We start from the raw sequence: 26,556 nt of genomic DNA, 5'->3' as shown, positions 1-26,556 counted from the left end.
GGGAAGAACAAAACATCATCATGCTGTATTATTTGACCTGTTTGAACGGTGCTCAAATCAGTCATCTCCTTGATTGTATCACGTGAGATGGCCAGTGACTTAAAAGCTTCAGTTTTATTGCTTTTGTCTGCAGCTTGCACATGGCTTTATAGCTTCATAAGAATCATGAGAGGTTTTTAGACATATCCTTTTGCTGCATTTTGTATGTCAAAATTGAGGTGTACCTGTCCTCAGCACTAGTGCCTCAGCAGTGGCAAGCATACAGTCCTGACAGATTGAACTAGCATGATGATGTGTATACTGTGTATAAAAATAGTCGCAGTGTTCTCCAGGAAGACTTACAGCCCCAGTGTGCAAAAGAGAGAAAAGTTGAGGAAGTAGGTACTACTTCTTCACCCAAAGGAGAGTGACAGAAACATTAGGAGCCTCATTTCAAGAAATGGCTAGCTCTGTCAGTTTGTATGTTAATGCATCTGGCCCCAATCCTGCAGTATTTAGAGAAAAAATTTCTCAGAATTTTAACTAGCATTTTTTCCTGTGTCAGGATAACAAAATTGTAACTTGATACTGTTTTGTGTTGATTTATTTTTCCAGTTTCAAAGTTTAGGATGATTGTTAAATTTTTTATTGATAAAGATATTTCAGGGCATAATGTCCTTATTTTAGGGTGTTTTTCCATACTTAAATCTTAGAGGATTTTTGCTTTTTTTTTCCTGACACTCCCACAGTTTAAGAGAAAGGAGTGCTCATTTGGAATTCTAACTGTTCATTTAGCTCTGCTTGACAGAAGCAACATCGTGTGTCAAGAAAAAGTGTATTGGAAAAAGCCCAACTTCACAAAAGAAATTTATACGGCAAATAAGAATTAGAAACTTATCAGTTACTGGTAAAGATAAGTAAAATATTTGTTGTAAGAGCAAATTACATGTTCTTTTCCATTAAGCACAGTAATTCTTTCTTCAATTTCCTCAGTAATTTAAAGTAGCATTATCCCTTAGAATGGCTGTGCTGTGGTAAGATAAGCTTGAGAATGAAATATAAACTGTAGAGCAGAAAAGCCTTTTCATCCCCCCACTTACCACTAAATAAAATGGGTCATCAGTCATGAGAGCAGAGTGCACTACCAGGTTATCTCAGCAAAGGTGGTACTGCTGCTGAAGCTGTACAAAAACAAAGTCAGGGTAGCTTGAGACAGAACTAGTGCATGAACAGATTCTACTGTGGTGTATAGTGATCAGAAATAAAAGCAAATGGTTGAATGACCACCAGGACAAGAACTTGTACTGATTTTTCTGAGATCTCCATAAATAGGTGCTGCCTCGTGTTTGTGAAGTACAGGAGATAGTGTATAGCTTGGGGTAGCTTTTCTTCCCTTAGAAAACAGACTTTGGGCTGTGCATCTTTTGACATCTTTAAAAGGAGTTCCATTTGGCTTTGGTTTTCCTAATTCCACCCCAGCCCCCACACACACACATACCACAGTCCCCTTTCACAAGCGTAGTGGCAGAACCAGTTGTACATTTCTGTCATACTGGAAGGAAGTCTTCTCCAAGCTCCTGTTTTCCCACCACTGCAACAGCCACAGCCTGCTTTCCCATATGTCTCTTTTGAAACTTCTAATACAAACAGAATTCAGTGGATCATGGCCTACCTTGTCATGGTCCACATTATCATAATGGAGAACCTAAGGGTTGAAGAGTAAGAAGTGAAAAGTAAGTCTTGAGAGCGCCAATAGTACATGCATCCATACAGTTTTTTGCCCTAATTTGTCAGATTGTGTCTATCAATTTTCACAGTGTCATTATAGGTCATGTTCTTTTAGCTTTTGAAAAGTGCTGCTAAACTTGTGTGACAAGAATCTCTTTTTGTACCTCTTGTTTAGCATTTGTCCATGTGTATATTGGCATAGAGTGTCTGGATATGAGATTCTTGGATCATAATCAGGAGGCACAACATGACAGATTTGTAAATCCATCACAACTCCTGCATATTTTAAGAAGATATAAAAATGGTTTATTTTTCCATATCTTACCAGTCACAGAGTAGCTAAAGAATTGGGTCACAGGGAAAAAGTTATTCACAGTTCATCCATATTCACAACATAGTTTATTTATTGTCCACCAGTCTACACAATGTCAAAGTGAGTGACATATTCAGCATAAATGGAGTATGAAAAATGAGATATTGCAAAATCCCGTATGATTTATCTGTCTCTGTGCTTCCTAGTTTCCTTTCTAGATAGTTATCAACCACTAAAATACTTAATTTTGAATTGCCATTAGCTAATGGTAAATGACAGAATTCTATACTTACGTGTCTAAACTTTCATATATATTATATTTAATATTTATGTATTTTTCATTATTTAGAAAAACCCCATTCATCTGTATTGATATGTATTGTGATGCCTGTATTACTCTGCCCCCAGCCTGGGATTGTTGTAACCAAAGGGTGGGACCCAGCACTTGGCCTTGTTGAACCACATCCACTCAGCCTTGGCCCATCAGCCCAGTTGTTCCAGATCCCGCTGCAGAGCCTCCCTGCCCTCCAGCAACATTTCTGCTCCACTTGATATCAGCAGCAAGCTCACCAAGGTTGAACTCAATCCCCCATAATTAAGAATTAATGGCCCCAGTTCTGAGCCCTGAGGAATACCCACTGGTGACCAGCCACCACCTGGATTTAACTCCCTTCACCACCATTGTCTGGGCTCAGCCATCCAGTCGGTTTTTCACACAGTGAAAAATGCACCCAACTATTTTCTGCCAGAGAATGTTGTGTGAAATGGTGTCAGTGGCTTTACTGATGTCCAGGTAGACAACATCCACAGCCCTTCTTCCCCCTTCCACTAAGCAGGCCAGAGGTTTAACACTGCATCACTTCTGCAGCTTTCCTTTTGTAAAGTCAGTGAGAATTTTTCGTCTGAGTTCTGTGGTAAAAGCTTAGTTCTGGCAACTACAGCATGTTTCGTAAGAAGCAAGTTTTGCTAACTTTCTGCTGAGTAAATTTGTACTTCACAAAACATTCTAACTCCAAGATGCAGTGGTGACTGGGATCCTCATTAATCCATCCTTCTACTGATGTGGTGTAGGGAAGAAAGTGTATATGCTGAAATCTGGTTGCAGAACTTGGCTAAAGTTATGCTCATTCAGTGACTACCTCGCTGTAAAAACGTTCCAGACACAGTGGCACCCACCTACATAGAGAAGAAGTGGTGTCTTAAGATGTCTGTAGGGGTACAGTTTCAGCTGTAATACAGGATTTCCTTGTTTACTGGTTTTCTGAAGACTGTGAGGATAAATGAGTTTAAAATATTTTTTAAATATATGTATATGAGACACCATCACACGCTAATTACAGTGTAAAGACTGTGCTCATCATAGACTCAACAGCCATCAGGTGGTACTGTGGAAGATGCAGGGGGCTCTGCCTGTCACTGGATGGTTTGTGCAGGCTGGTCTAGGATTTTCTCTAGATGGAAGGTGCATTAAGGCAGTTCAAGACCAGCAAGGCATATTAATATGTTCAAAGCTGACCATCTCTGGCTATGATTTTTGCTTGCATGTTTCTTTCAGAAACTAATTTGAATGTAAAAGCAAGAAACAGCAGTGTAAAACATTTAGGACTTATCAGGAATTATTTTTTACTTGAGATTGTGTATACTGCTAAGCAACTTCCAAGGCAGAGTAAACCAATGAAGTATTTAGTGCCCTTTCTATCTCTGTGTTTCTTTTATAGCCAGCTACATGTCTCAAGGCTGTGTAAGAATACAGTCCAATTTATTCTTCCCCTCACCTCCGCAAGATGAAACTTTGGGTGAAATGGACATGTTAATTGTCTGAAAAATGGGCAGTAGCTCTGAACACCTCTTCTGATTTGCATTTTTGTTATTTTTTGCTTTTACATCACCTCAGAATAATGTGTGGTCAATTCCATATGGAACATAAATGTTCTCTATTAAATTAGGAGATTAGCATGAAGGATCATACATGCTTTGATATTCCATGCAGACTGTAATGTATTTTTTTCCTAAAATTCATGACATATTTTAATACTTGCCATTATGGAAAACAAGGGCAAGACAGAGCAAAGAAAAAGTTTTGCTTTCCTAGTGTAAGGTGATTGCTCTAGTGTAAGGTGATTGTCTTCTAAAACATTTCCTATTAGTTTATTTCAAATGGAAGGGGAATCCTATGCATTTCAGACCTTTATTTTATATGTCCCTTTCATCTTACTCTGTAAAGTACAAATATTCTTTTTGTTGAAATGTAATACCTCTGGGATAGAACCTGGAATAAAGGAAATCAGTGCCTGGCAACACAATGTACATGTTTTTAAGAAAACAGATGAAGGAAGAAAAATGTCTGGAAATGGAAAACTGTCATAAAATGGAAGCTGATTCATGTGTGTTACACCTACTGAAGGACCTGTCTCCATTATGCTCTGGTTTAGTTGCTTTTTCACATGCCCTCTCTTCTCCTGAGGTGGTACTCTTTTGCAGGTAGCAGCAGACAGTAACCTCCACGTGTTTTACAGAAACTGTAGTCTCTGTGCATGTGGCAAGGACTGTATGACGTGTCTACAAAATGGAGAAAATAGATGTCAGTGAGGTGCCTGTAGATGTGGAGGCAGGCAGAGTCCATGGGCATGGGCCTTTCCAAGTCTCTCAAAGACTGAGGTGGTCTTTCTAAATTGGATGAAATAAACTAGGTAAAATAATCTAAATAAACTGTTGCTGTGTAACTGAACTTGACATGAATATGCAGCTGTCTTTCTAAGAAGAAAGATTCTTAGGATAGCTCTTCATCTGCATTAAATGCTGAAAGAATCAGGTGGGGCTTTAGCACCAAACAGTATATTACCATGTCTACATTTCTGCACTCCTAGTTGAGAATATTTTTCCCTTTATGTAGGTTTTATTATTTATAGTTGTATTCCGTGTGCGCTGTCTAAAAGGTGGTTGCTCATTTTTCAGAGGAACATGCCTCTGGTGTGGTTTAGGAAGGATGAAATGGCAGCATTTATAAAATCTTACCTTTATTTTTGTGAAGACCTCAGTGGTTTTCAGGCTTATTTTTTCTCATCTCTGAAAGTAGCCTATTTACTTGTACATGTGCTCATTAGAATCTGCTTCTCTTGTTTTGTTTCCTGCATGTGCTAATGGAGCTTAAGAATGTTTTCTTTATGGAGTTTAAAAACACTTTCATTGTTGGTGATGGACTTCCAGACACTGAGGGCAGGGAGTGGCCATAAAAATGGATTAACTGTTAAAGGCAATTTTGAAAAGAATCTGTTGTCACTTTTCATATTTTTGTAAAAATTAAGAAATGTAAGAAGTTCCACATTTGCATCTTCCAAATCAGTTTTTAGAATTCAAAGTCCTCATTTTTTAGTGAGGTTGCACAGCCAGGTCTTGAAGACTTCATAAACTGCCATAGTTTATTCTCATAAACTGTTAAAATTAGAGGGGAAAGGCAGAAGGCAGCAACTGAATTTGTACATGAAGAGAAACGTTCCTCTTTTCTGTGAAACTTCAGGTATGTATATAATTAGATGTGCAATGGCTCAGAGGTTTGACTACTATGTAAGCCTGAAAGACTGATTGCAGAGGACTTCAAATACCTTGAGTTACTCAGTGGTGTAAATTTTTACAAGTTTTGAGCTGACCACGGATCCTTTGAGCAAGGACTTGTGTCCTCTCTTGTTTGGGTTTTTTAAAAATTCTGTTATTTTTTTTTTTTAAATCACATTTTCATTAAACAAATTGTGGACTAACATTAGCAAAAATGACCTTTCCATTTGACCTCTCAAAAATATGTATATTCCTTCTAGTAGTGAGACTCTGCTTTGTAAATTAATTAAAAATGTACCAAAAGATAAGTTAGTAATTTAATTATTTTCCTTTGTCACAGGAGCCTTCTTAGACTCCTGTGAGTCTAAGAAGGCTCCTGTGACAAAGGAAAATATCGATATCTTGAATACAAGCTAGAACCATAGACTCATTACTGCAATAAAGGCAGAGTTTGTTTGCTGCATTATGATCAGATGTGACAGTAGTCATGAACGAGTCAGTGAGATCAGTGCTACTGTATAATTTATTTTCAGGGGGATATTATGGTCATCTTTCTCATTTCTGTGGTGCCTCTTGGAGGGCAGTACCCATCAGAGAGCAGCAGACTCAGCTCTGCTTTTGCTTAAAGAAGATAGGTTTGTGTAGCTGCATGGATGTCAGAGGTACTTCTGGTGAGTCTCTTGTTTATTTATGCAAGGTTAGTTTCTTTACATTTTAAAATGAACTTTATCATTGGTAGCTGATACACACAGTGTTGAAAGGAGAAAAATTATCATCTTCAAATTTAGATATTAATCCCTAAGGCTGTGGTTATGTCTTCATTTTGGTAGGAAAGGTATGCTCTTCCTCCATGCCAGGGATACTGACAGGATCCCTCTGCTGACATTGCTGCAGCTGCAGAAGAAAAGCTGCCTCTGCTCTGTGTAGCGTGCTCATAACACAATATACAGTGTTGGGCTAAGTGATGCCTCCAGTCATTTTCTTCTTTTATCTGGGTACATTTCATCCAGTCCTAACTCACTCAATTCTCCTTCTCTTCTTTTTCTCTTGCCTACATCTCAGAAGCACAAAAAGGCACACCACCATTTCAGTCCATCAGGGCGCAACCCCAAAAATGCCCAGTGGCTCATAGAACTTTACTGTTACATTGTGGTGCCCTCCAGCCCCAAGAACAGGCCAGCACTTTGGGATATATTGCTCTTACATGCTGAGTTGAGACAGAGGACATCAGTTTGATGGGAAGTGATTAATTCAGTTTAATTTAAGTAGTGCTCATGTAAAAAAAAATTGAAACTTAAAGCAGATCTCAGCCATTTCTAAATGTGCTGCTATCAAACTGCAAGTGTTGGATGAATTTGGCTTGTTAAGTATGTAGTTAATAAGCTATCAGCATTGCCTGCCAACAACATAAGAAAATAATTTGGACTGGCACTTAGCTGTGCTGTGTTGGCTGCCTTTTTGATGTAGTGGCAATAGGAAAACCAGAAATAAAATGTATGTTAGTACTAGCAACAGCTTACAGGCATGTTTTTTTCTCACAAACTTCTTTTAATATCTCTTAGATAACAATTAATTCACTGAGAGTTTCCAACAAACTCTTTTCCAAATGTAGCAGGAGCAACTTCACAATGGCAGAGTTTGTATGGCTGTTAAATTGATGAAGCATATTTAAGCCATGTTCACTTATCCTTTAGCAGCTTCTGAATATTCCCTGCATTCTGACATTTCCAGCTGTTAGAGACTAGGCTAACTTTTCACCCAGCAGAAGGCATGTAGACTAATATACATTATGTAGAGATGTAAAATATGCTCTAAAATCGGTTGCTGAGAACTTCTCATGCTGTTATTTTGCCTGCTCTTTTCCTTTTCCTTATCCTTTTCCTTTTATTTTTCCTTTTTTTTTGGCCAGGTTATGCCCTGTTTATTCCTGCTAGACTTTAATTCATTCCTGTATTGAGAGAAAAATTACAAAGCTTTAACACTCTAGAAAAATGGGCTGTTAATTTGCCTAACAAAGTCACGTCTGCTTTACCAATCAATGTTGTTGCATCACTACTTGCATAATGCTGATCAAATATTTCAACTCTATTGTGGAGTTCTTAGCAAGCTGTAGGCTGTGCCCTAGCACTCTTTACCTTCTATGACTGTTTTTCACTGCCTGTGAAATACTCCAGTGTTTTTCAAAGTTGATGTCTAGCACATGTAAGTCTGCTAGATCAGTAGCCAAGACTAGACATTCTTCATGAAGAGTGAGCATGAGCTCAGCCTCCCAGCTGGCAGCTTAAACCACTGCTGCAGAAAACATAGTTCTGTGCTGAAATGGAGTAGGTGAGGACAAGCAGTCTGGTGACATAGTTTAAGAAACCATGGGATTTTATTTAAATTTCCTGTCACCTGTGCCCAGATTTTGTCTACTTTGTGGTAAGGCATGTACCAAGTGAAGGAGTGGGATGTTCTTGCTGAATTCAGAAGCTACATGGATGAAGCACACATGTTAATGTGTGTAGTTTAGCTAAAATGGATCATGATCCATAAACATGCTCTAGATTAGGATGCTAACTGAACAGATATCTGGTCTGTGTTCTTTTCCTCTCTGTCTCCACTCCATATATTTTCATACTGTACATGTGCCACTCATCTGCCCTAAAGTACAGCAATAAAATTTAAAGCTGCAATTCCGTCTACCTAGAGGAAGCAGTTTCATTTGAAAGCCTCAGAAAAAATGTTTTGGAGACATGAGAGAAGTATGGAAATTTGAGTGACTATGTCATTTTAAGGTGTACACTCTTTCAAATACAAACCCTATTTACGCATTATAATAGAGCATGATAGGTCAGGAGCTGGCAACTGGTAGCATTACAAATGAGAAAGCCAGTACCTTTCTAAGAAAGAAACATGGGAACTCCAGAAATTTGTAGTGGCTTTGGACTAGCCACTAGAATTTCCTTATCACCACCCAGTGGAATGAGCTGCTTACATCAAAGAAACAGGCAGCTACCAAATTTTTTTGGCACTCTGAGGAATATGGCACAGATGTCTTCTTTCTTTGTGGCAGTGCAGTGTAGGGCAGGACTCCCACTATTGATATGCAGCGAACTTTTAAGAAAAGTGTTTCTGAATCCAGATCCCTTTGCATAAAAGTAAAAAACTTGTGGGCATTTTATTGCCTACAGGTTCACTATAGAGACTGACAGAGTCATGGTGCTGTTGTCATTGGAAGTAGGGAAGTCATATAGGAATAGATTCTCTGCTCGTTTCCTGTACTGCAAAAAAGCAGAGATTGGCATGTTTTCCAGCTAACACAGCCACCTTTTTAATACCAATTTCTTCCTTTTCTCATACTGGTGTCCTTCTGGGGACAGAGAGTGTTGAAAAAAGCACACAGTGTTCTGACTGTCTTCAGCTCACTGTCAGCTTTTGAGCTTCTGCCAGCTTCTCTTTGTCAGCTCCCAAGGCCACTCTAAACTTCAGAGGTGCTGGGGTTGTGACCAGCTTGCTGGCTGAACTTAAACTTTGCAGAGAGCCAGCCTCCTGAGGTGTGTGTTTGGTAAACAGGCGAGACTTCAGTAATAAGTTTAAATATGTGAAATTAATTCTGTTTTCATGGATGCATTGCAGTGTCTCTGCTATCAGCCCACTTTACCCACTGAAATGCATAACATTGATTTCAAATCTTTTCAGCCGTAGGGTAGTACCGTCCTCATCTGTTGTGGTGTGGGTGCCTCTAGACAGGGACCCTTTGCCTCTAGACATTCCCTTACGGAGATACAGCATGGAGCAGTACTGCACCAGCGCTTCCGCAGCAGTTCCTTCCCTGCCCTCAGCCTGTTTTATTTCACTTACCAGAGGACAGCTTCCAGTGTGATGCAGCAGCAGCACTGCAGCAGAGTCTCCGCAGTAACTCCTGTCAGTGCAGAAGCTTGCGGCATACTTTCATATTGTGCACTAGCGCTGAATGTGAATGACTTCCCCTGCATTGCTGGAGTTGCAGAAATTCTGCAGTATGGTTCTTGGTAGTAGTTAGAAAGCAGAAGGCTGGATCAGGTTGAAGAAAGGATTGCTCCAGCTACCCTCATCCCTCCCCTTGGAATACTCTGGTTGAAGATGAAAAATCAAAAAAGAGATTGAATCTAAATGAAAAGAGTAAGAACATGGGACAGGTTTACAATGCATATTTCTTACCCTGTAGCAATGCTGGAGGCTGGGATCCTTACCTTTGTGTATCCTTCTTGAGGAGAAATACGTTGGCTGAGATATTTTGCTTTTGCTCCACACTGTTACTGGGCAGCCTATCCCACAAAAAGTTTCATTTGTGGTTTGACAGGCTTTAGCAATGGCCTGTCTTTCACACTGACAGTTCTTGTGTCTTACGTATGTCACATCTACAGCCAATTTCCCTGGCTTTCTGACCTGCCTTCAGACTGTTCGTGGAACTCATAAACAGGGCTGTGGGCCCTACTACTAGCAGCTGTGAGGACTAGCAAGGGCAAGCTATTGTGCATAGATATAAAGGGTATTTAGACGATGCTTTTTTAGAGAAGAAGGCAAGCCTTTTAGAATCCAGTCATAGCTTTCCCTGTTTGAGTTTCCAAAATTCAGTTTACTTCCTGGTCTTTGAATAGCACACTTTATTGTTCACACTCTGAAATCAGCAGCAGAGTCAAGGGAATGTTTAAGGGTGAATAAAGCTAGCCAGCCTGTGGCTAGTTTGGTGTTGTGATAGAACAGGCCAGCAAACAAAAATTTCCAGCAGGAAGAAAGTGATTTCAGTGCCATCAGGGGACACTGAAATCTTTACCTGATCAGGGGACACTGAAATATTTACCTGATTAAATATATCTGCTGAGTGACAGAAGGGAAAAAGAAAAGATAATCTCAGGCTTCTCTGGCAGATGCTTACCTAAAATACATGACAAACATTTCAGCTAGATATGCTGCTGATGGCAAGCAGTAGCAGGTGCAAATTAATGCTAACTATTTTCCCAGGTGCTTTGCAAGTGCATTTCTTCATTTTGCAATGGAGAAAGCAAAGCCTCAATGGCATGATCAGAGTCTCAGTGAAAACAGGACATAAAAAATTAACTTCACTGGAGATTCTTAGCTCTCTAAGTTTCTTTACTTTTGTCTTTCACACTGTCTTCATGACCTGTTACAGCTTCTGTGATAGCAGTGGAGTCACTATGCTGCTCAGTTCTGTATGGGAAGGATCTTCTGGTGCTGAGCTCCACCTGGCATGGTGGCCTTCCATTGTGGTTCTACAGCTGAAGAAGAGAAATTTACTAATGAAATGTAAATGGGCATTACTGTGACTTAAATAACGTAAAATTTGGATCCTCTTTTCATTTTACTACAAAGGTGGCTTTTTTATATTCTCATGTTGTGTTCCATTTACAGTCTCTGTTTTGCACAAGTTGTTTATATAGAAAAATAGAATAAAATTCAAACAGTGTTAAATTGTTAAATGTTGAGTGTTATAAGCTTTCCTTGTGAAATCTATTGTGTTTAATGGAAGTGTGGGGTTTGCTCAGTTTCACTAACAAATAGCTACAGAATGAATGTAAGCTACAGTATGAATGTCAGGCTTATTAAGCACTTCTGTCTTCTTGTGAGATTTATCACATTTGTTGAGTTTCCTGAAGCTTTCCAAAACTAATGATACTGGGTCCTTTGGCTTGTAAATGAGGACCACCCTTATCTAGATGTTTACTCTGGAAAAATTGAGTGAGATTGCTCTACATCAGCTGAAATAATTTTCAGTATATGATAAGGTGCTGTGAATCAGTACTGATGTTTTCTATGGCCTCTTAATGTTTCTGAGAAAAAGTATCTCCATACCTGGAAAAGTCCTTTTTTTATTCTATATATTGATGCCAATTGAAAAAAAAGAAGTCTGAAATGCAGCTAACTTACATATGCTTTTGTGGTGGGTTTTTCTTGCAGTTCCTATTCTAATTTATCTGAATAAGCAGATAAATTAGAATAGGAACTGCAAGAAAAACCTTGCTGACTGTTATTGCTGAGAATGTGATTTGCCATGAGGTGTTTCATAATCTACAGAGAACCAGGGTCAGGATCATAAATCTAAATTGCAGATATCACATGTTTTCTGTGGTAGCAAATTCTGATAAATGCCCAACAGTGCAGGATCAGCCAGACACAAAAATTAGCCTGCAAGTGGCAGTTTTTTTCTTACTCTAGTGTGTGGAGTGACAGAATTAAAAAAAAAAAAAAAAAAAAAAATCTTTGTTAGAGACTGTGCTTTTTTAAAAATAAATATGTTCCTTTTCGAATATTTTCTCCTGAAAAGCCTGCAGTGTTGGAAGACCTTCACCATATATACACAGACTTCTTCCCATTGAAATGTGTAGTTCTTCCTTGTGTTTGAAAAGCTCACAAAGCATCAAACATTTTAGAGCCCATTTGAAAATTTTTAACAAATCTGGAGATAATTATTTTACTGTGCTCCCTTATTGTGACAGAAAAAACTAAAAATGGCAAAAACAGCATACAAGAACTGTAGAAACCTGTGGAAGAAATACTGAGCAATCAGGAATGAGAAATCAATAGGGTGACTTGAATTTAATGAGCATGACCTACAGAGAGCATTTTCTTTTTCCATTGTTAATTTGTAAATTTCATTCATTAATCTTTCCCATAGCTGTCATATTAATAAAAATTTCTTTATACCAACTTGTCCACGGTGTAACAATTTGATGGGACTGTGCTGTCAACAACCTTCCTCTGAGAAGTTTAATGCCGGTCTTACTGCATTTGCAAATTTGGTTAACGTCATATCATACCCTTCAGGATTTTCTGGTAGCAGGTCTTTGACCTGTGAATTTTGCAGAACTCTGGTACATTGCAGTGTCCTGGAATAGCTGTCTAATGTGTGTTTGATTTATATTTATATTTTGTGAATAGTGAGGGATGACAGCATCAGAGATACATCTTTAGAGGACTGCTGTATGAGATACTAAGTGATCATCACTGTATTCTATGAAAGGTTACTGGAATTTTCAAGATATTTGTACTGACTGCACAAGCATTCTTTGGCATGCTGCATCACAACACAGCAATACACCAAAAAAGAAAAAAAAGGGTTATTTGCACAAATACCTGAAAAATGGAGCAAATGGCTTCATAACTATGACTTAACAAGTTTTGTTCTTTCACATGAAATCCACCTACCAAACCTCATTCCTGTTACTGTGGCTTATGTTCCAGCTCCTGTCTACATTTACCAAAATCTGTGTTTTTAATATTAACTGCCAGGAGAAAAAAGAAAAAAGAAAAAAAAAAAAAGAAAATAAAAAAAAAAAGAAAAAAGTGTAAGAGTCATGCCAGTTTTTTTTGTTCCTACTGAAACCATTCTGACCATTAGATGTCAAATTCATATTCTGCCTGGGTGGAAATAGGATTATTACAAAATTGTAATTTACTCCAAGGGACTATATTTAGCACTGGATTTCAGTCAAATAAAGTATGAAGATACCAACAGTAAAACATGACACTATTAGGGGTAGAATAAGTCTGTATATTCTTGATTCATAAAAATGTTTTCAGGATATCCCCTCATTCCTTTAAAAAGCACAATTTTAGCTCCGTTGTAAAGCAAGAACCAAAATGTTGATGCCTTAAAATGACGTGGCCAGGGAGACATTCAGTTTCTGGGTAGCTGTAGCTGTTAGCTGACGACGTTCCTGAGAGCTTCTTAAATCTTTAGCACAAGAGCAGATCCTGAGCTGATGGAAGCTGGCATGGCTTCATGACCTATGATAATCAGATCGGACAATCTTAGATGCTGATGGAGTGGTAGCCTGAGTGAAATGCTTTAACAGTTGATTTGGAGTATGAATATAAACAGGCTGAAAAATATCTCTAAATTTAGTCAATACTACTACAGGGCATAGATGTGGGCCCTATTGCAAATGCCTTTCTCAGGCTCAAAGGTCCCACCTGACTACTTTTGATTTTGGCCTTGAAAAGGGGGTGTGGTACCCTCTTTTGAGCAATTACCCCCTTCTGACCCAAGGGGCAAGAACTGTTGAAGGTTTAATTTTATTTTGTCCTTAAATCTGAATTCTTAATTTGAGTTCTCATCTCTGACTGCTTGAGTGACTGTGGTCTCCAAGGAAAAAAAAAAAAATATCAAAACCAAACAGTACTTAAATTTTTAAGTGGGATTTTGGTTCAGCTGTTTTTTTCCTGTGGTCTGTCAGTGCTTCTCCAAACCAGAGGTTTGTCTGGATATTGGAGTTGAGCACAGTTCCTGGAGGGCATGTGGTGTAACTATCCTGAGACAAGAGACTCCCAGCCCCAGAAGGGCTGAAGATTTTAACAGCTCATCTCTCTCTCTCCTTTGACTTACCGGTTTGTAACAGTACTTGTCACACAGCTTTACAAATTAATTTTCTGCTTAGCACATAGTATTTTTAGCCACCTTAAATGTGTGACTCTGGATGGTAACTGTGAGCCTAATATTGACAAGGTAAGCAAAAACTGAAAGCAAGTTTAGAAGAGGCGGTGACCTGATTTTTTGACTATGCAGTGACCACTCCAGAAGGCTGCTGGGCTGTGCTTTTAAGAGTGTCATACATTCCTCAGCTAGAGTAGTGATGAATGCGAAAGAAAGGAGCAATTGCTATGGTTTATAGATGTGAATTAGGACATTTAGGGCATCTGTGGGGTTGAAAAGACATGTCTTTGCAAATCCTCATCAACCATGAAAATATTTCAAAATGATGAAATGTAGAGCTACAGTCAAAAAGGGCTGGGATATTAATTCATTTTGAGTACTTTGTAACCTTGAACTGCAGATCTTGAAAAATCTATTTTAAATATTTAAGTGCTAGCATATTAGCATCCTGTTATTTTCAGGGATGTGAAATCTTTATGGTAGGAAGCTTCTGTGCAGATTTAGCTATATTATCTGTAGTAGGATATCCATTTGCAGATGATTCATTCATGAAATTAATTAATAAAAACTTCTAAAACACTGAAACTATTGCTTGCCCACTACTCCTAACATACTGTTTTGATTCTTTTGTGGCACTTCACTTACCTCTGTAGAGCACAAGTTTGGTAATACAGACCACACAAATGCATTCATATTCAGATTATTGATAAGAGACTGTCTGCTTGGTTTTGCAAATCTATTTTGTGCAGGAAATACTGGGAAATACAGTTCTTTGTTTTTGTCATAGTAGTGTTGTTTCATTAATGCACCATTTTGGCTACTAATTTGTGAGATGCTGACAGAAAACAAACAGAGCCAATAGCTATTTCCTAGTGCAGAGATAATTACAGCCTGCATTAGTAAGTGCTTGGCCACGATGCACTTGCAGCTTTGTTGTACTGAACTGAAGTGAATTTAAAATCATACAGATGTCTGGATTTTACTAATTGCATGTGAGTGACTGTGGGTATTCCTCCTCTTTATACTTAAAAAATTAGTATAAAGGACTTACCACAGTAGTTAAAACCAAGAGGGGAAAAGTGAAATTTTTATTTTCTTTCTTCTTGTTTATACTGGAATCACTTCACTGAAATCGGTAATTAATAACTTATATAGTGAGTAATTTCTTATGACAAGCACCATCCCAGTGAAAGATTAATTCACTGGATCATATGCACCTGATTTAGTTGAGGGATTATAGCAGTAGAAGACTTTGTGACTGACAATGCAATTGTTAAAATCTATTTTGAATGGTGCTGTATTAGTAATTACGGTTCAAGTCTGTTATCGTCAATATTAGTGTAAAGGGAAACATATTTTAATGTATTACATTGTATCAGGGAGATTAAACAGTAGCACAATTCAATTTTCCAATTAGTTTTCTAACTGAGTATTTTATAAAAACCCAGAGTATTTGCTAAAGTCATACTAACAGAGTTCCATTTATTTCTTTCAATCTAGATAAGTGAATTAGGTATTTTATGTGTAACTTACATAATACTCAAGCTCTTTTGTGGTGTGAATATAGATTTTTTAAAAATCTATCTCTCTATCTGTCTCTCTGACTATCAAGTTCATATATAAACTTTTGATTTTTACTGATGATCTACTTGGGGTTGAGTCAATATCTGAAAGTTCTCAGGCATGGGTGCCTCTTGCCTTCTGGATGGCTAGAGCCATGCCTTGGGAGCTTCTTATTGCTTTGTGCTTAGGTGTGGTTTCTATCCTTGGTCAAAGACTGGGTCTCTGAAGCTTAAGCAGTAATATGTTATTTCTGAATGTTAAACTTCAGAGTGTGTTTGAATTAAATTTTTCAGGAGGAGTAATAAGTTTTACTGTTGTACTGACTCAACAGAAAAAAAATTTCTACAAAAAATTTTCTACATTTCTAAAAAGAAATGTTGCAGATAGATTTTTTTCAGTTGTTGCTGAATCCATTTTTCTTTTTTTAATTGCAGAAAGTGAGTGAAAAAGTAGGAGGTGCAGAAGGAACAAAACTAGATGATGATTTCAAAGAAATGGAAAGGGTAAGTCTAAATACAGCATATATTCATTATTACCATGCATTTTTTCTTTCTAGGACAGGAATTTCAAAGGTTTTGGTCCCCAAATCACTTAGAGAATTTTGAACACTTAGCTTTTATTCAGCAGGACTGTGTTTTCAGTTTTCTATTTCTTTTTGTTTTCTAACCAAGGGATATGTAATATATGGCACTCTATAATGCAAATGCTTCATTCATAGATTGGGGCTGAAGTCACCTACAAATTAGCTACATTTAAACCATTGTAGAGGATCTCTGAAAACTGAGTCAGTCTACAAGACAGCTATTTCAGTGGGAAAGGGTGCTGGTAGTTCTTGGTTCCTTGAGGATCAAGGCTCTAGGCATGACAGTGGCACTGGCGTATTCATTCACAGCTTCAGAGGTCCTGTTAGGCAGCCTCCACTGGCAATGTGCTTCGGGTAGATGGGGCTAACCCTCCAACAGGCTGTTTGGCAAGGCTGGCAGTGATAGCACTGAGTGTCTCAGTGGAGAGGGAAAAAAAAAAAAAAAGCCACAGCTCTGTGTGGCAGTGATAGTAGTTTGCCTGAAAGGATCAGTAGGGGCAGCGTTTTTTCAGGCTTCAGTTTTCAAAGGTACTATCAAATCTTGTAATAAAAGCTTGTGCTAGGAGATTTGTAAGGTATATATCTGATATATAACTCTGATTAAGTGAAAAATAAGCTATTTATCTGTACATTTGTATAATGAGGTGGGGGAAAAGACTTGGATGAAAAATAAAGTGTATGTACTTCTTACAAAGAAAGCACTGAGCTGGTTTCTCCCTCTCAGTTTCTCTTTAAGTGGGCAACCAGTATACGCATTCCTACTGGAAAATATTAACAAGGGTTCAGAAAACTGGGATAAAGTTTAGAGTGAAAAACAGGACACTGCAACAGCCTGTTGTGGGTCCCACATCATGCTTGTGGGCACGATGGGTTGGCAGCGCAGGAGACAGGAGCACCGAATGCTGCAGATGGAATGGAGCAAATCCATCAGTTGCCTCCACATTACCCACCTGGCCCTGTGTCCACTGCCAGCTTTTCTGCAGGTAGTGGACGTGATCCTTCTGCACATCCCTGGCTTTCTGTTCCCTCGCCCCCACTATCCTCTGCATCCTCCTAGCCATGTCTGTGTTGCCTGCCAGGCAGTTCAGCTACTTACTCACCCAAGTCTGGCAGACCTCTCCTGCTTCTCTGTGTAAAGGATAGAGCAAGACCTGACAGATGGCAATGGCAACAGGAAACAGGAAGGACATGATGACAGCTCAATGCAACCAACCTATCTCAGGTGTTCTTTTTTAAAGTAGGAACTTGCCATTATGATAAAGGAGTTCACTCTGTGGGACACAAGCTACCCTGCAGAGAAATGCAACGCATCCTCATAAATACAGGGTACAGGACATTATGGGTATCCCCCAATCTGCCAAAGCAGCATTTTTTCTCTGAGACCTGATGCTGTGAGTAAGAATAGTTGCATACTTTGCTACATTTGGTCTAGGACGTGGACAGGGACTGCTTCCTAAGAAAGAAAGATTTCTTACAACAAAAGAAAGTAGAAGAAAGTAATGCTATTCAGTTCTAAGTTGTTTTTTTTTTTTTTTAATTCTAAATATGGGAAATGGCCAGGGATAAATAAATGGTCAGTGCATTCATGCTGATATGTTTCTTGAAACTGGGAACTGAGTGATATCTAGTCTTCCTTATCCCAGTTTTATCAGATGTTGTTCTGGAAGAGGTAAACAGCACATTTTATTGTTAATGGTTGGTTTAGAGTGACTTCTGCTTGCCTCTCATTTTGCCAGTTATTAGGGGATCAAAGATAGACAGTTGTCCAAAAAGCTGTCTGTAACTGTTCTGTCAAAAATTCTTCCCTATTGTGGACGATTCTCATGGTGATATAAAGAATTATCCCTGTACAATAATCAAATGCATGAAATTTTTCAATAACACTGTACAATGTGTCTAATTCCTAACCCATTCTGGGGTAATCTGTACTAATGGCCTTACTTGAGAATAGACCTGCTATAAATTGAAATGGTGGACTCATACTCTAGTAGTTTTCCAGATATTACCGCCATTCTGGTACCAGGGCTGTTCTGAAGCACATAAAAATAAAATTATAAGAAGAGTTAAAAAAAAAGTATAAGAAAAAAAATGAGAGAAAAACTTCTTCCTTTTGGCTAACTTCCATTTTTCTTTTTGTTTAACCCTCTGTCCTCTAGAAAGTGGATGTTACCAGCAGGGCAGTTATGGAAATAATGGCAAAGACAATAGAGTATCTTCAGCCAAATCCAGGTAACCTAATTTCACAGTTTTGCAGTACTTCTTGGAAACATTTTTCTTACCAGTATATAAAGTCTGACAGATCTCATCCTCACTGGTGCAGTTACGGTTGACACAAAATTGGCAAAGTCATGGTAAAGTAAACAACGGAGATGAGTACAGTCCTCTGCGTTAGGCTGTCACGGTGAATGGAGACTGGCTTTGGAAGGCTTTGTTTCCTTTCTGAGTCTTCTTTCGTTATGTGAGTGGGCAGCACATGCCCACGAACCAGGTGCGCTTACTTGCAGGAGCCGGCGTGTCAGCACTGTGAGCGTGGGGCCGCCCCTGGAGCTGGTGGTGGCTGTGGCTGCCCAGGGCAGCAGGGCAGTGCCCCACCATCAGCCCACACCTGGGGACCAGGGGAGGTGTGGAGGGTGTGTCTGCATGAGGCAGCTCTTTCCTTTCCTTCCCAGTCTTTTGCCATGTGAAGGAAAAGGACGAGGCAGGCCTTGCAGACCGTGGAAAAGCAAAGTTCCAAAGCAGCTTCCTTCATGGCACTAGAAGAGATACCACTTTTCCTCTGGTCCTCTGACAATTTCCCATCCTTGTTACAGAAAAGAGATGGTGTGAAAGAGCGGGTGATGTCATACTAGAGAAAAGGCAGAAAATCAAGTCTTATCAGACATGTCTAAATTGAGCCTTCAGAATAGAAACCAATGAGTCTTTTCCACGGGGATATTAAAGAACAGGTTTGATAGGGCTGATGGAGAACTACCTGTTCCTCTTTTGCCAAAGGTTTCTCTTGGCACAGAGCAATCTGAACGTGCAATAAACAGTAAACCATTACATTGAATATTACAGAGATTTCTGTAGTGATCTAGGAACATAATGTTTTGATACTAGCATAAGTCAATGCCAGCATCACTGTTAAGGTCAATGGAGTTAGCTTGTATAAATCACAGAATATGCAGAGTTGGAAGGGACCCTCAAGGATTATTGAGTCCTGGCCCTGAACAGCACCATCCCCAAGAGTCATACCATATGCCTGAAAGTGTTGTACAACAAACTTTTCAAACTCTCTCAGACTGGTTCTGCGACCACTTCCCTGAAGGTAAAATTAAGCCTTCTGTCTACCGTAAGTTTCTTAGAGTTTCATGGAACTACAGACCAAATTCACACATTTACCCTGAGAAATTTTATTCCTAATAGCTAGAAATAAATATGAACTGCTGTGAAATGTTTCAACTCCAATGTGGTATGCTGGAGGGCCATTGCTGCTAAAGATTAATTGCTTATTTTTTGATGGGAGACCACAGAAGAGAAAATGGAATTTTGATAATGCTGACAGTGGAGTGAAAAAAAAAAAAAAAAAAAAAAGAGGAATAGTATTTAAAAATTCAAGAACTACTAGATAGAAAATAATGATGACCCGAACAGTTTCTATGTCAGCAGATGAAATTCTGTTTATGACTTGAGTCCAAAGCTTCATTGCTCATTGTAATGTACTCTGCAGGAAAAGCAGCAGGATTGGCAAACATAGGGATGGTGATAAAATTGTTAACTGCTGTCAAACTGCTGTTGAGCAACACAGTGTGGACTGAGTAATAAGCTTTGGCTGTTTAGTGCTTCTCTGACTGCCTTCTTGACACATCTGAGTGGTTATGGTTGCTGTAATTGTGAAACAGGCTCATGGTAAAAGCAGACAGCAAAATTTCTGCAGGTAGCTACGGGTCTGATTTCAGGCACTTTAGGCAGCTTTAAATTTGCAGTGCTGCATGAATGAACAGTTTGCATAGTCTAGCTACATATCCTTTCATCTACTTGTGCCACTTGCATGTAGAATCAAAAAATTAACATCGTAATAGGTGGGGGAAGATTCACTTTTGTCTCTGTATAATGAGATCATGTTGCTCATTCCACAGGTAGAAGGATAGGAGCACTAAACTTTTTCGGCACTCACCTGATCTTAGATTGTGTTATGTCAGGTGCAGAAGGGCTCCCTGTAATGAGAAGAATTGTAATTTATTTTTTCAATAAAATAAAAATTTTTCTCTTTTAAAATTCTCCCTACAGCTGTATTACTTTTTACGTGGGTCACCAAAAAATGCCACTTGCTAGTATTTCCCATTTGCTTTCCCATTTTCATAAAAATTAGGAATGTTACATTGAGAAAAGGGAGGGAATTTAATTTAAAAAATTTTAAAAAAACCCCAAAAAACAGCAAAACAAATCACAAACAGGAAACAAACCCCTTAACAGCAGTATTTTAAAGGAAATTAAAAGTTTAACTGGGTTTGGTAGGAAGAAGAGGAGTTGAGATGTAGCACACATTCCTTGACAAATAACGTGTGCCTGGAAAACACTTGGATAACATAGTACTGTGATACTACAGTTCACCTGAGTCCATGGTGTTTTGAAACGTCAATTAAAGAAGTATGCATCATTGTCTAACTTTTGATTTCTACTCTTACCTTGCCGTCCAAAATGTAGCCACTTCATTTTTTTCATAATCCCTCTTATATTTCTTTCTTTAATTTCTGAAAATACTCCATTTGCTTCTGATTTAATTCAGCCTCCACTCCACTGACTAATTTTGTTTGTGCCTTGTTTTCTTTTGTGCTTCTGTATTTTCTTATTGCCACCATCATTTCAATGACAGTTAACTTCATTAAAATGCAGTTTCTTTTACTGAACAGTCAGCAAGTCTGCTGACTGTAGTTTTGTAGCGGGTAGAAGCAGAAGGCATGAAGAAATTAAGATATTGAAAAACATAATCTGATGGCACTCCAGCATAGTGGGAAAACTAAAAAAAAGCCATAATTACTAAATGTTAAAAATACGTTGCCCTTGCACAGCTGGTTTTCAGGCAAAATAAGTACTGTGAGACTTGCCTGATTTTCCTGTGTGTGTTTCCATGACTGTATCTGTGTGAACATATACAAAGGCTGAAAAGTGAAACATACTCCACAACAAGATCTCTCTCTTGATATGCATTTTTAACAGTAAATATGTGTAAAACATTTGTTGACTCCAGTCTGGTAATATTTCATTTTGCTTAAGTAACTTATGTGAGGCTGAGTTTTGACCAAAGAAATCAGCACACAACAGTGTGAACTACTAATGTTTTGTTGACAGGAAAACTAATTTTAAGAGCACCTTACGAAATCAGGCTTTTGCAAGGGGGAATGTAGAATTCATAGCTGCCCTCCAGTAGCACACACAGTAATGTAGATAAGAAACATGCTCTGAGTCTGCATTGCTGGCAGTAGGATTTACCTGGAAAAATTTGAAGTCAAGTGGCATTAACTAATTCAGTCTCTACATGGCATCCACATGCTGTAGTTGCAAAAATTCACTAAGGCACAGCAGTAAACAAATTAGTTCTTTTATATTTGCTGTCTTTGTTTCCATCGATTACAATATTTGTGTTGTGTCTTTTAATATTTGTTCTTCAGGTGTGTGTCTGAAACAAAATGCAAGTTGAAGTACAGTTGAAAACCTTATTGAAGTAGGAGTTTCCCTAAATCCGCATAAAACCAAAAAGTGTTTCAAAGGTTGCTGCACATCATGTTTGGGGACATAGGCTTTCCTTAATGTTCTACAACTGAAAAACTTGCAAACATTTAAAAAATGGGGGGTACCACAGTTTACTCTTCAGTGTGCCTAGTCTGGACTTTTCCTTGAGAGTAAGGCTGGTTCAATCTGGTATCCATCTGGTACCTAGGCATTTTAAGATTAAAATTAATTTGGAGATACCTTAAAGATTTTCTTCTCTGTCACATGTCAAACATGCTATCTTGGGTGTGTTCCTGGGCTTACTTCTGTCCAAGTAATTTCAAGGGAAGCTTTGTCTTAGAAGTTCAAGACAGAGACTCCTCTCTAGTCTGCCAGCAAAATAAAAACAGTATTGACCAACAAGATTTCATTCCTTTGCTCTAAAAGGAATTGATGAAAAACAGGGCTTAGCCTTAAACTTACATAGTGTCTTTAAAATATGTTTTAAGTTGCTCCACTAAATTTAAACTCAAGAATGGATTTATGGCTGTGTAAGGAAATGATTGCATGCTTGTAACCTCTGTCACTTGTCTTCTTCAGCTTCCAGAGCTAAACTCAGCATGATCAACACTATGTCAAAAATTCGAGGCCAGGAAAAGGGACCAGGCTATCCTCAGGCAGAAGCCTTGCTGGCAGATGCGATGCTGAAATTTGGCCGAGAGCTTGGTGAAGATTGCAACTTTGGTAACTTGTTTTATTCGCTTTCCATTATAATGCAATAAAAACAGTAGGAAAATTTCATAGGGCTTTCATTGTTAAAGGGTTGCTCTCTCATGGAGAAAAAAACATCTGCAAGAAGCATTAGAGTTCTGGTTCTCTGCAAAAAGCGTTAGAATTCTGCTTCATCCGACTTTTCCTTTAAGGTTGGTCTCAGCCTTTTTAGAGTATCTTTTGGAGATTTTGACTAGAGAAACTTTTCATATAAATGGAAGTCAAATTATTTCCATTTTGACCCATAGGCTTTAGCTCTCCGTCAGTAATGGTGGTACTTAACTGTGGCTGTGTTGGATTGAAATATGTACATGTACAGAAATTGTATTATTGTCTATGCATATATAGAGCAAAGCTTTTGTCCTCAGAATCCATAAACCATCTGTTACTGTCGTCATTGCAGGCAAGGAATAAAAACTTATAGATTTGTAATAGGCTTTGGCCTTTTTTTCTGACCAAATTCCACATTTTAAGGCACTAATGAACACTCCTGTCTTATCTGTTAATTCCAAATGAGTTTACAGCTGTCTGAGTTACAGATGTTAAATTGACTCTTAAAACTATGTTCAGCAGTAGAATTCTGATTATAAAAAGATGACCTTTGTCTTTCTGTCTTGTTTGTGTGGACTTCTTTGTGGCCATTTTTACGTGACAACACAGAGGACCCTCAAATGGGACTGTGGAAATCCTATTCTCTATTTGAACCATCATAAAATAGTTTTCCTGACATAAAGACATATGGAATGGAAAAAGTACTTTCTTACTTGTTTTATGTAATTCACTAGTAAGCTTGACAGATGTAGTTTCATTTGTGCTAGATACTACTGACTTTTTAAATTGGTTGCCTCTCATTTATTAAATTTCAAAGAAATTTTTAAAAGGAAGATGAAGAACCAATATAATCTAGTTTCTGCAACTTGCTTTATATTCTGTGATAACTGCACTACCATGCAGCAGAACAGATACAACAATTATTTTCACATTCTTAACTAATAGCAACTATTATGGCTATTTGTCATTCTTTGTTCAAATCTGGAAGTCTCTCTCATTTTGCAGTGTGTTGCTGGCATCTGCTGCTTGGGAGACAAAGCTTCTGATTTCTCACATATTTTGGTTTTCTTACCCTTTGTATTCTTTAAAAGTGGTTTTGGGATTTTTTTATCCCTAACCTATACCTCAAACCAGGAGGTATGTTTAAGCTTCTTGTTTTTCTTTTTATGGAGCAGAAGTAAAACATTTTTGTGGTAATTTTTGTGGTAATTTTTGTGGCCCTCAAATTAATCTTGGAGGAAATTTCAAAAAGCAGTTAGGGTTATTGAAATTCATGAGCTTCATACACCTACACTTGAGTAGTCTGTGTAGTTGACCTCTTAAGTGTAGTAGCACTGTGAAGTCTCATCAAAAACACCTTTCATTAAAAAAAACAATCTCTGAAATTGTTAAGAATTTTTACATTTGGTACTGTCAGTAGTCTTACTGGTGGAAATGGGGAGACCTAGACTTGAATTAAACTACTTTTTAATGCAGTGTGATGATGATACTACCAAGTAAATACAATTATGTTCTAGCATATTTATTTCAACAGAGTGAGGAGTGAACAGACAACAAGGGATGTGGAGGAGCCTGTCTTGACACATCTTAAAACCACAAATTCAGCTGTATTACAAGGCATGAACTCTACTTATTGCAGGACTGTAAAATCTATGTTGCTCTTTCACATAGTGCATCATCCTCTGTTTCTTTCCTAAATTTGAGACCTAAATTTAAATACTAACTGAAGTTGCCATGAAGTTTCTATGACTCAGTTTCATTCTACGGTGATTCAAAATGAACTTATTTTGACTGAATCTTTTCTTTCAGGTCCAGCACTTGTTGATGTGGGAGAAGCTATGAAGGAGCTTTCTGAAGTCAAGGACTCTTTAGACATGGAAGTGAAGCAAAACTTCATTGACCCACTTCAGAATCTCCATGACAAAGATCTGAGAGAAATACAGGTATTGCCCTCAATGCAGCATTTTAATAATGCCAAATGTGTGGACTGTCTGTATGTTTAGAATTTTTGTTAGTTGTGTAACTAAATGGGGCATTCAGGTTTGAAAATGATCTGATTTTTGGCTCTTTTGGCTTGAATTTTGCTCTCAATTCTGTATCTCTTGATCATGCTTTAGAAAGGGAAAGATAAAAATTTGAACATTTTTTTGATGGCAAAATTTTTAGTCTTATGTAGGCAAGAGCACAGTACTCTAACCTTGCCATTTGAAAGCTCATTTCACAAAATAGATGTACTGATGTTTACATTCCATCTTCTAGTGTACGGCAAACGCTTATCTACATAAGTAGCTGCTCTTCTCAGCTCAGTAAGGCTTTCATACTGTTAAATGTATGTGGATGAAAGATGTCTTGGGCTGTTTGATATAATTTAGAAAATGGGTAATTGTAAATATTGTATTGCATGATAAATTGATTCTTCTGAGAGAAAGTAAACACCTCAAGTAATCATGGTCATGCTGGTAGCATTAACTTCTGGCCAGCTGAACGTGGCAGCTGCTAAACAGATGAACATGAATGTTACCTCAGGTAACAGTCTAGGAAATCTTCAGTATAAGATAGCATTAAAATAATTTAGTGGTCTGGTAGAAATGATAAAATTAAATCCTGTGTTGCTTTGTTTAGGAATACTGTTACACAGACAAAAATGAAATAAGTTGTGCTCTGAAAGTATTTTCTCCTGAACATCTAGGGAAAAAACATAGTGTTCAGGTAATTCTCATCAGACTTAAAAAGCAAGAAACCTGTGTATCTTTTATAGAGATGGCAATTGAACTTGTCCATTCTGCATGGCCTTTTATTAGTCTTGGTCTGTCATTTAGATCATTGCTTCTTAAATGGTACATAAACTCAGGTATTTCATTATTTTATATTTCTCTCCTCTGGGAAAGAGTTAGTAGGTAACAAACAGCATATGTTTCCAAGTCAGCATGGACTACCTGCTTACAGTGCAATATCAGGAAAGTTGGGGAGGGTCCTTTATTGTCTGCTTGCATTTCTGTTTTTTGGTTTTTTAGCATCACCTGAAGAAAATGGAGGGTCGACGCCTGGATTTTGATTACAAGAAAAAAAGACAGGGCAAGCTCCCTGATGAAGAACTTCGTCAAGCTCTGGAGAAATTTGATGAATCAAAAGAAATTGCTGAGTCAAGCATGTTTAACCTTCTGGAGATGGATGTAAGATAACCCTTGTTAATCTTTGAGCAGAGTCTTAGAAAGATAGTGGAGGCACTTTCCTCCTTGTTGGACACATTGAAAGGCTCAGAACCTATAGTAATGTACAGCATGTTCTTGCAGGAACAATTTTTTAGGTATTTTATAGGTAAATGAGCTAGAGAATGTGAGTCCTTTGTAGCATCGTGTGCTTCCTAAATGCAAAGCATTACTTACAAAACTGAACTATCTTTCTTATTGGAATTATATAACTATTTATATTTACTTGTGGTTATAGGGTTTGGGCCAAGGCTTTTGCTCAAGTATGGGGGCTGCTGAGAGGACTGTAAAGATCAGAAATTATGAACTTATAACCTTATGGTCTCTGCTGTAACCAGATGCAATAGTGAATAGAAAACCCGAAGTTACTGTGACTGTTCATACCTGATTCTGCAGAATATGTTTTGCTTATATATTGGTTCAGACTGAGCATTTTCTAGGTTTATCTAATGGTCTATTTGGAATTAATGTTGAAATTGTTAAATTATGCAAGAAAAACATCTCTATAAGACGTCAGCTGAGGTCTGTCTTATAGAATATGTAGTCAAAGGAAATTAATTTGAAGTACTTCTGTTGATGTGAATTACTTGATTTATTTTAAGTACACACTTATTCTAATTCCTCATTTCGTTACCAGATTGCTGTAGAGGAGCCATAATAAACCTGAAAATATTTGCATATAGAACTTAGAATTTGCACA

At 38.0% G+C, this 26,556-nt stretch overlaps 1 protein-coding gene across 1 annotated transcript in view; it reads left to right on the top strand.

The window, feature by feature from the left end:
- Positions 1–26,556, top strand: part of SH3GL2 (SH3 domain containing GRB2 like 2, endophilin A1) — an 88,322-nt gene that overhangs the window by 53,601 nt on the left and 8,165 nt on the right. The window contains exons 2-6 of the mRNA XM_041416530.1: positions 15,986–16,054; positions 18,291–18,363; positions 22,426–22,569; positions 24,457–24,590; positions 25,662–25,820. Of these exons, the coding sequence (XP_041272464.1) occupies positions 15,986–16,054; positions 18,291–18,363; positions 22,426–22,569; positions 24,457–24,590; positions 25,662–25,820 (579 nt within the window). The remainder of the gene's footprint in view (positions 1–15,985; positions 16,055–18,290; positions 18,364–22,425; positions 22,570–24,456; positions 24,591–25,661; positions 25,821–26,556) is intronic.

The sequence above is a fragment of the Onychostruthus taczanowskii genome, unplaced genomic scaffold (genome assembly GCF_017590055.1).
Source record: "Onychostruthus taczanowskii isolate IOZ18803 unplaced genomic scaffold, ASM1759005v1 scaffold52, whole genome shotgun sequence".
Taxonomy (NCBI): Eukaryota; Metazoa; Chordata; class Aves; order Passeriformes; family Passeridae; genus Onychostruthus; species Onychostruthus taczanowskii.
This window is presented reverse-complemented; position numbering and strand designations above follow the sequence as displayed.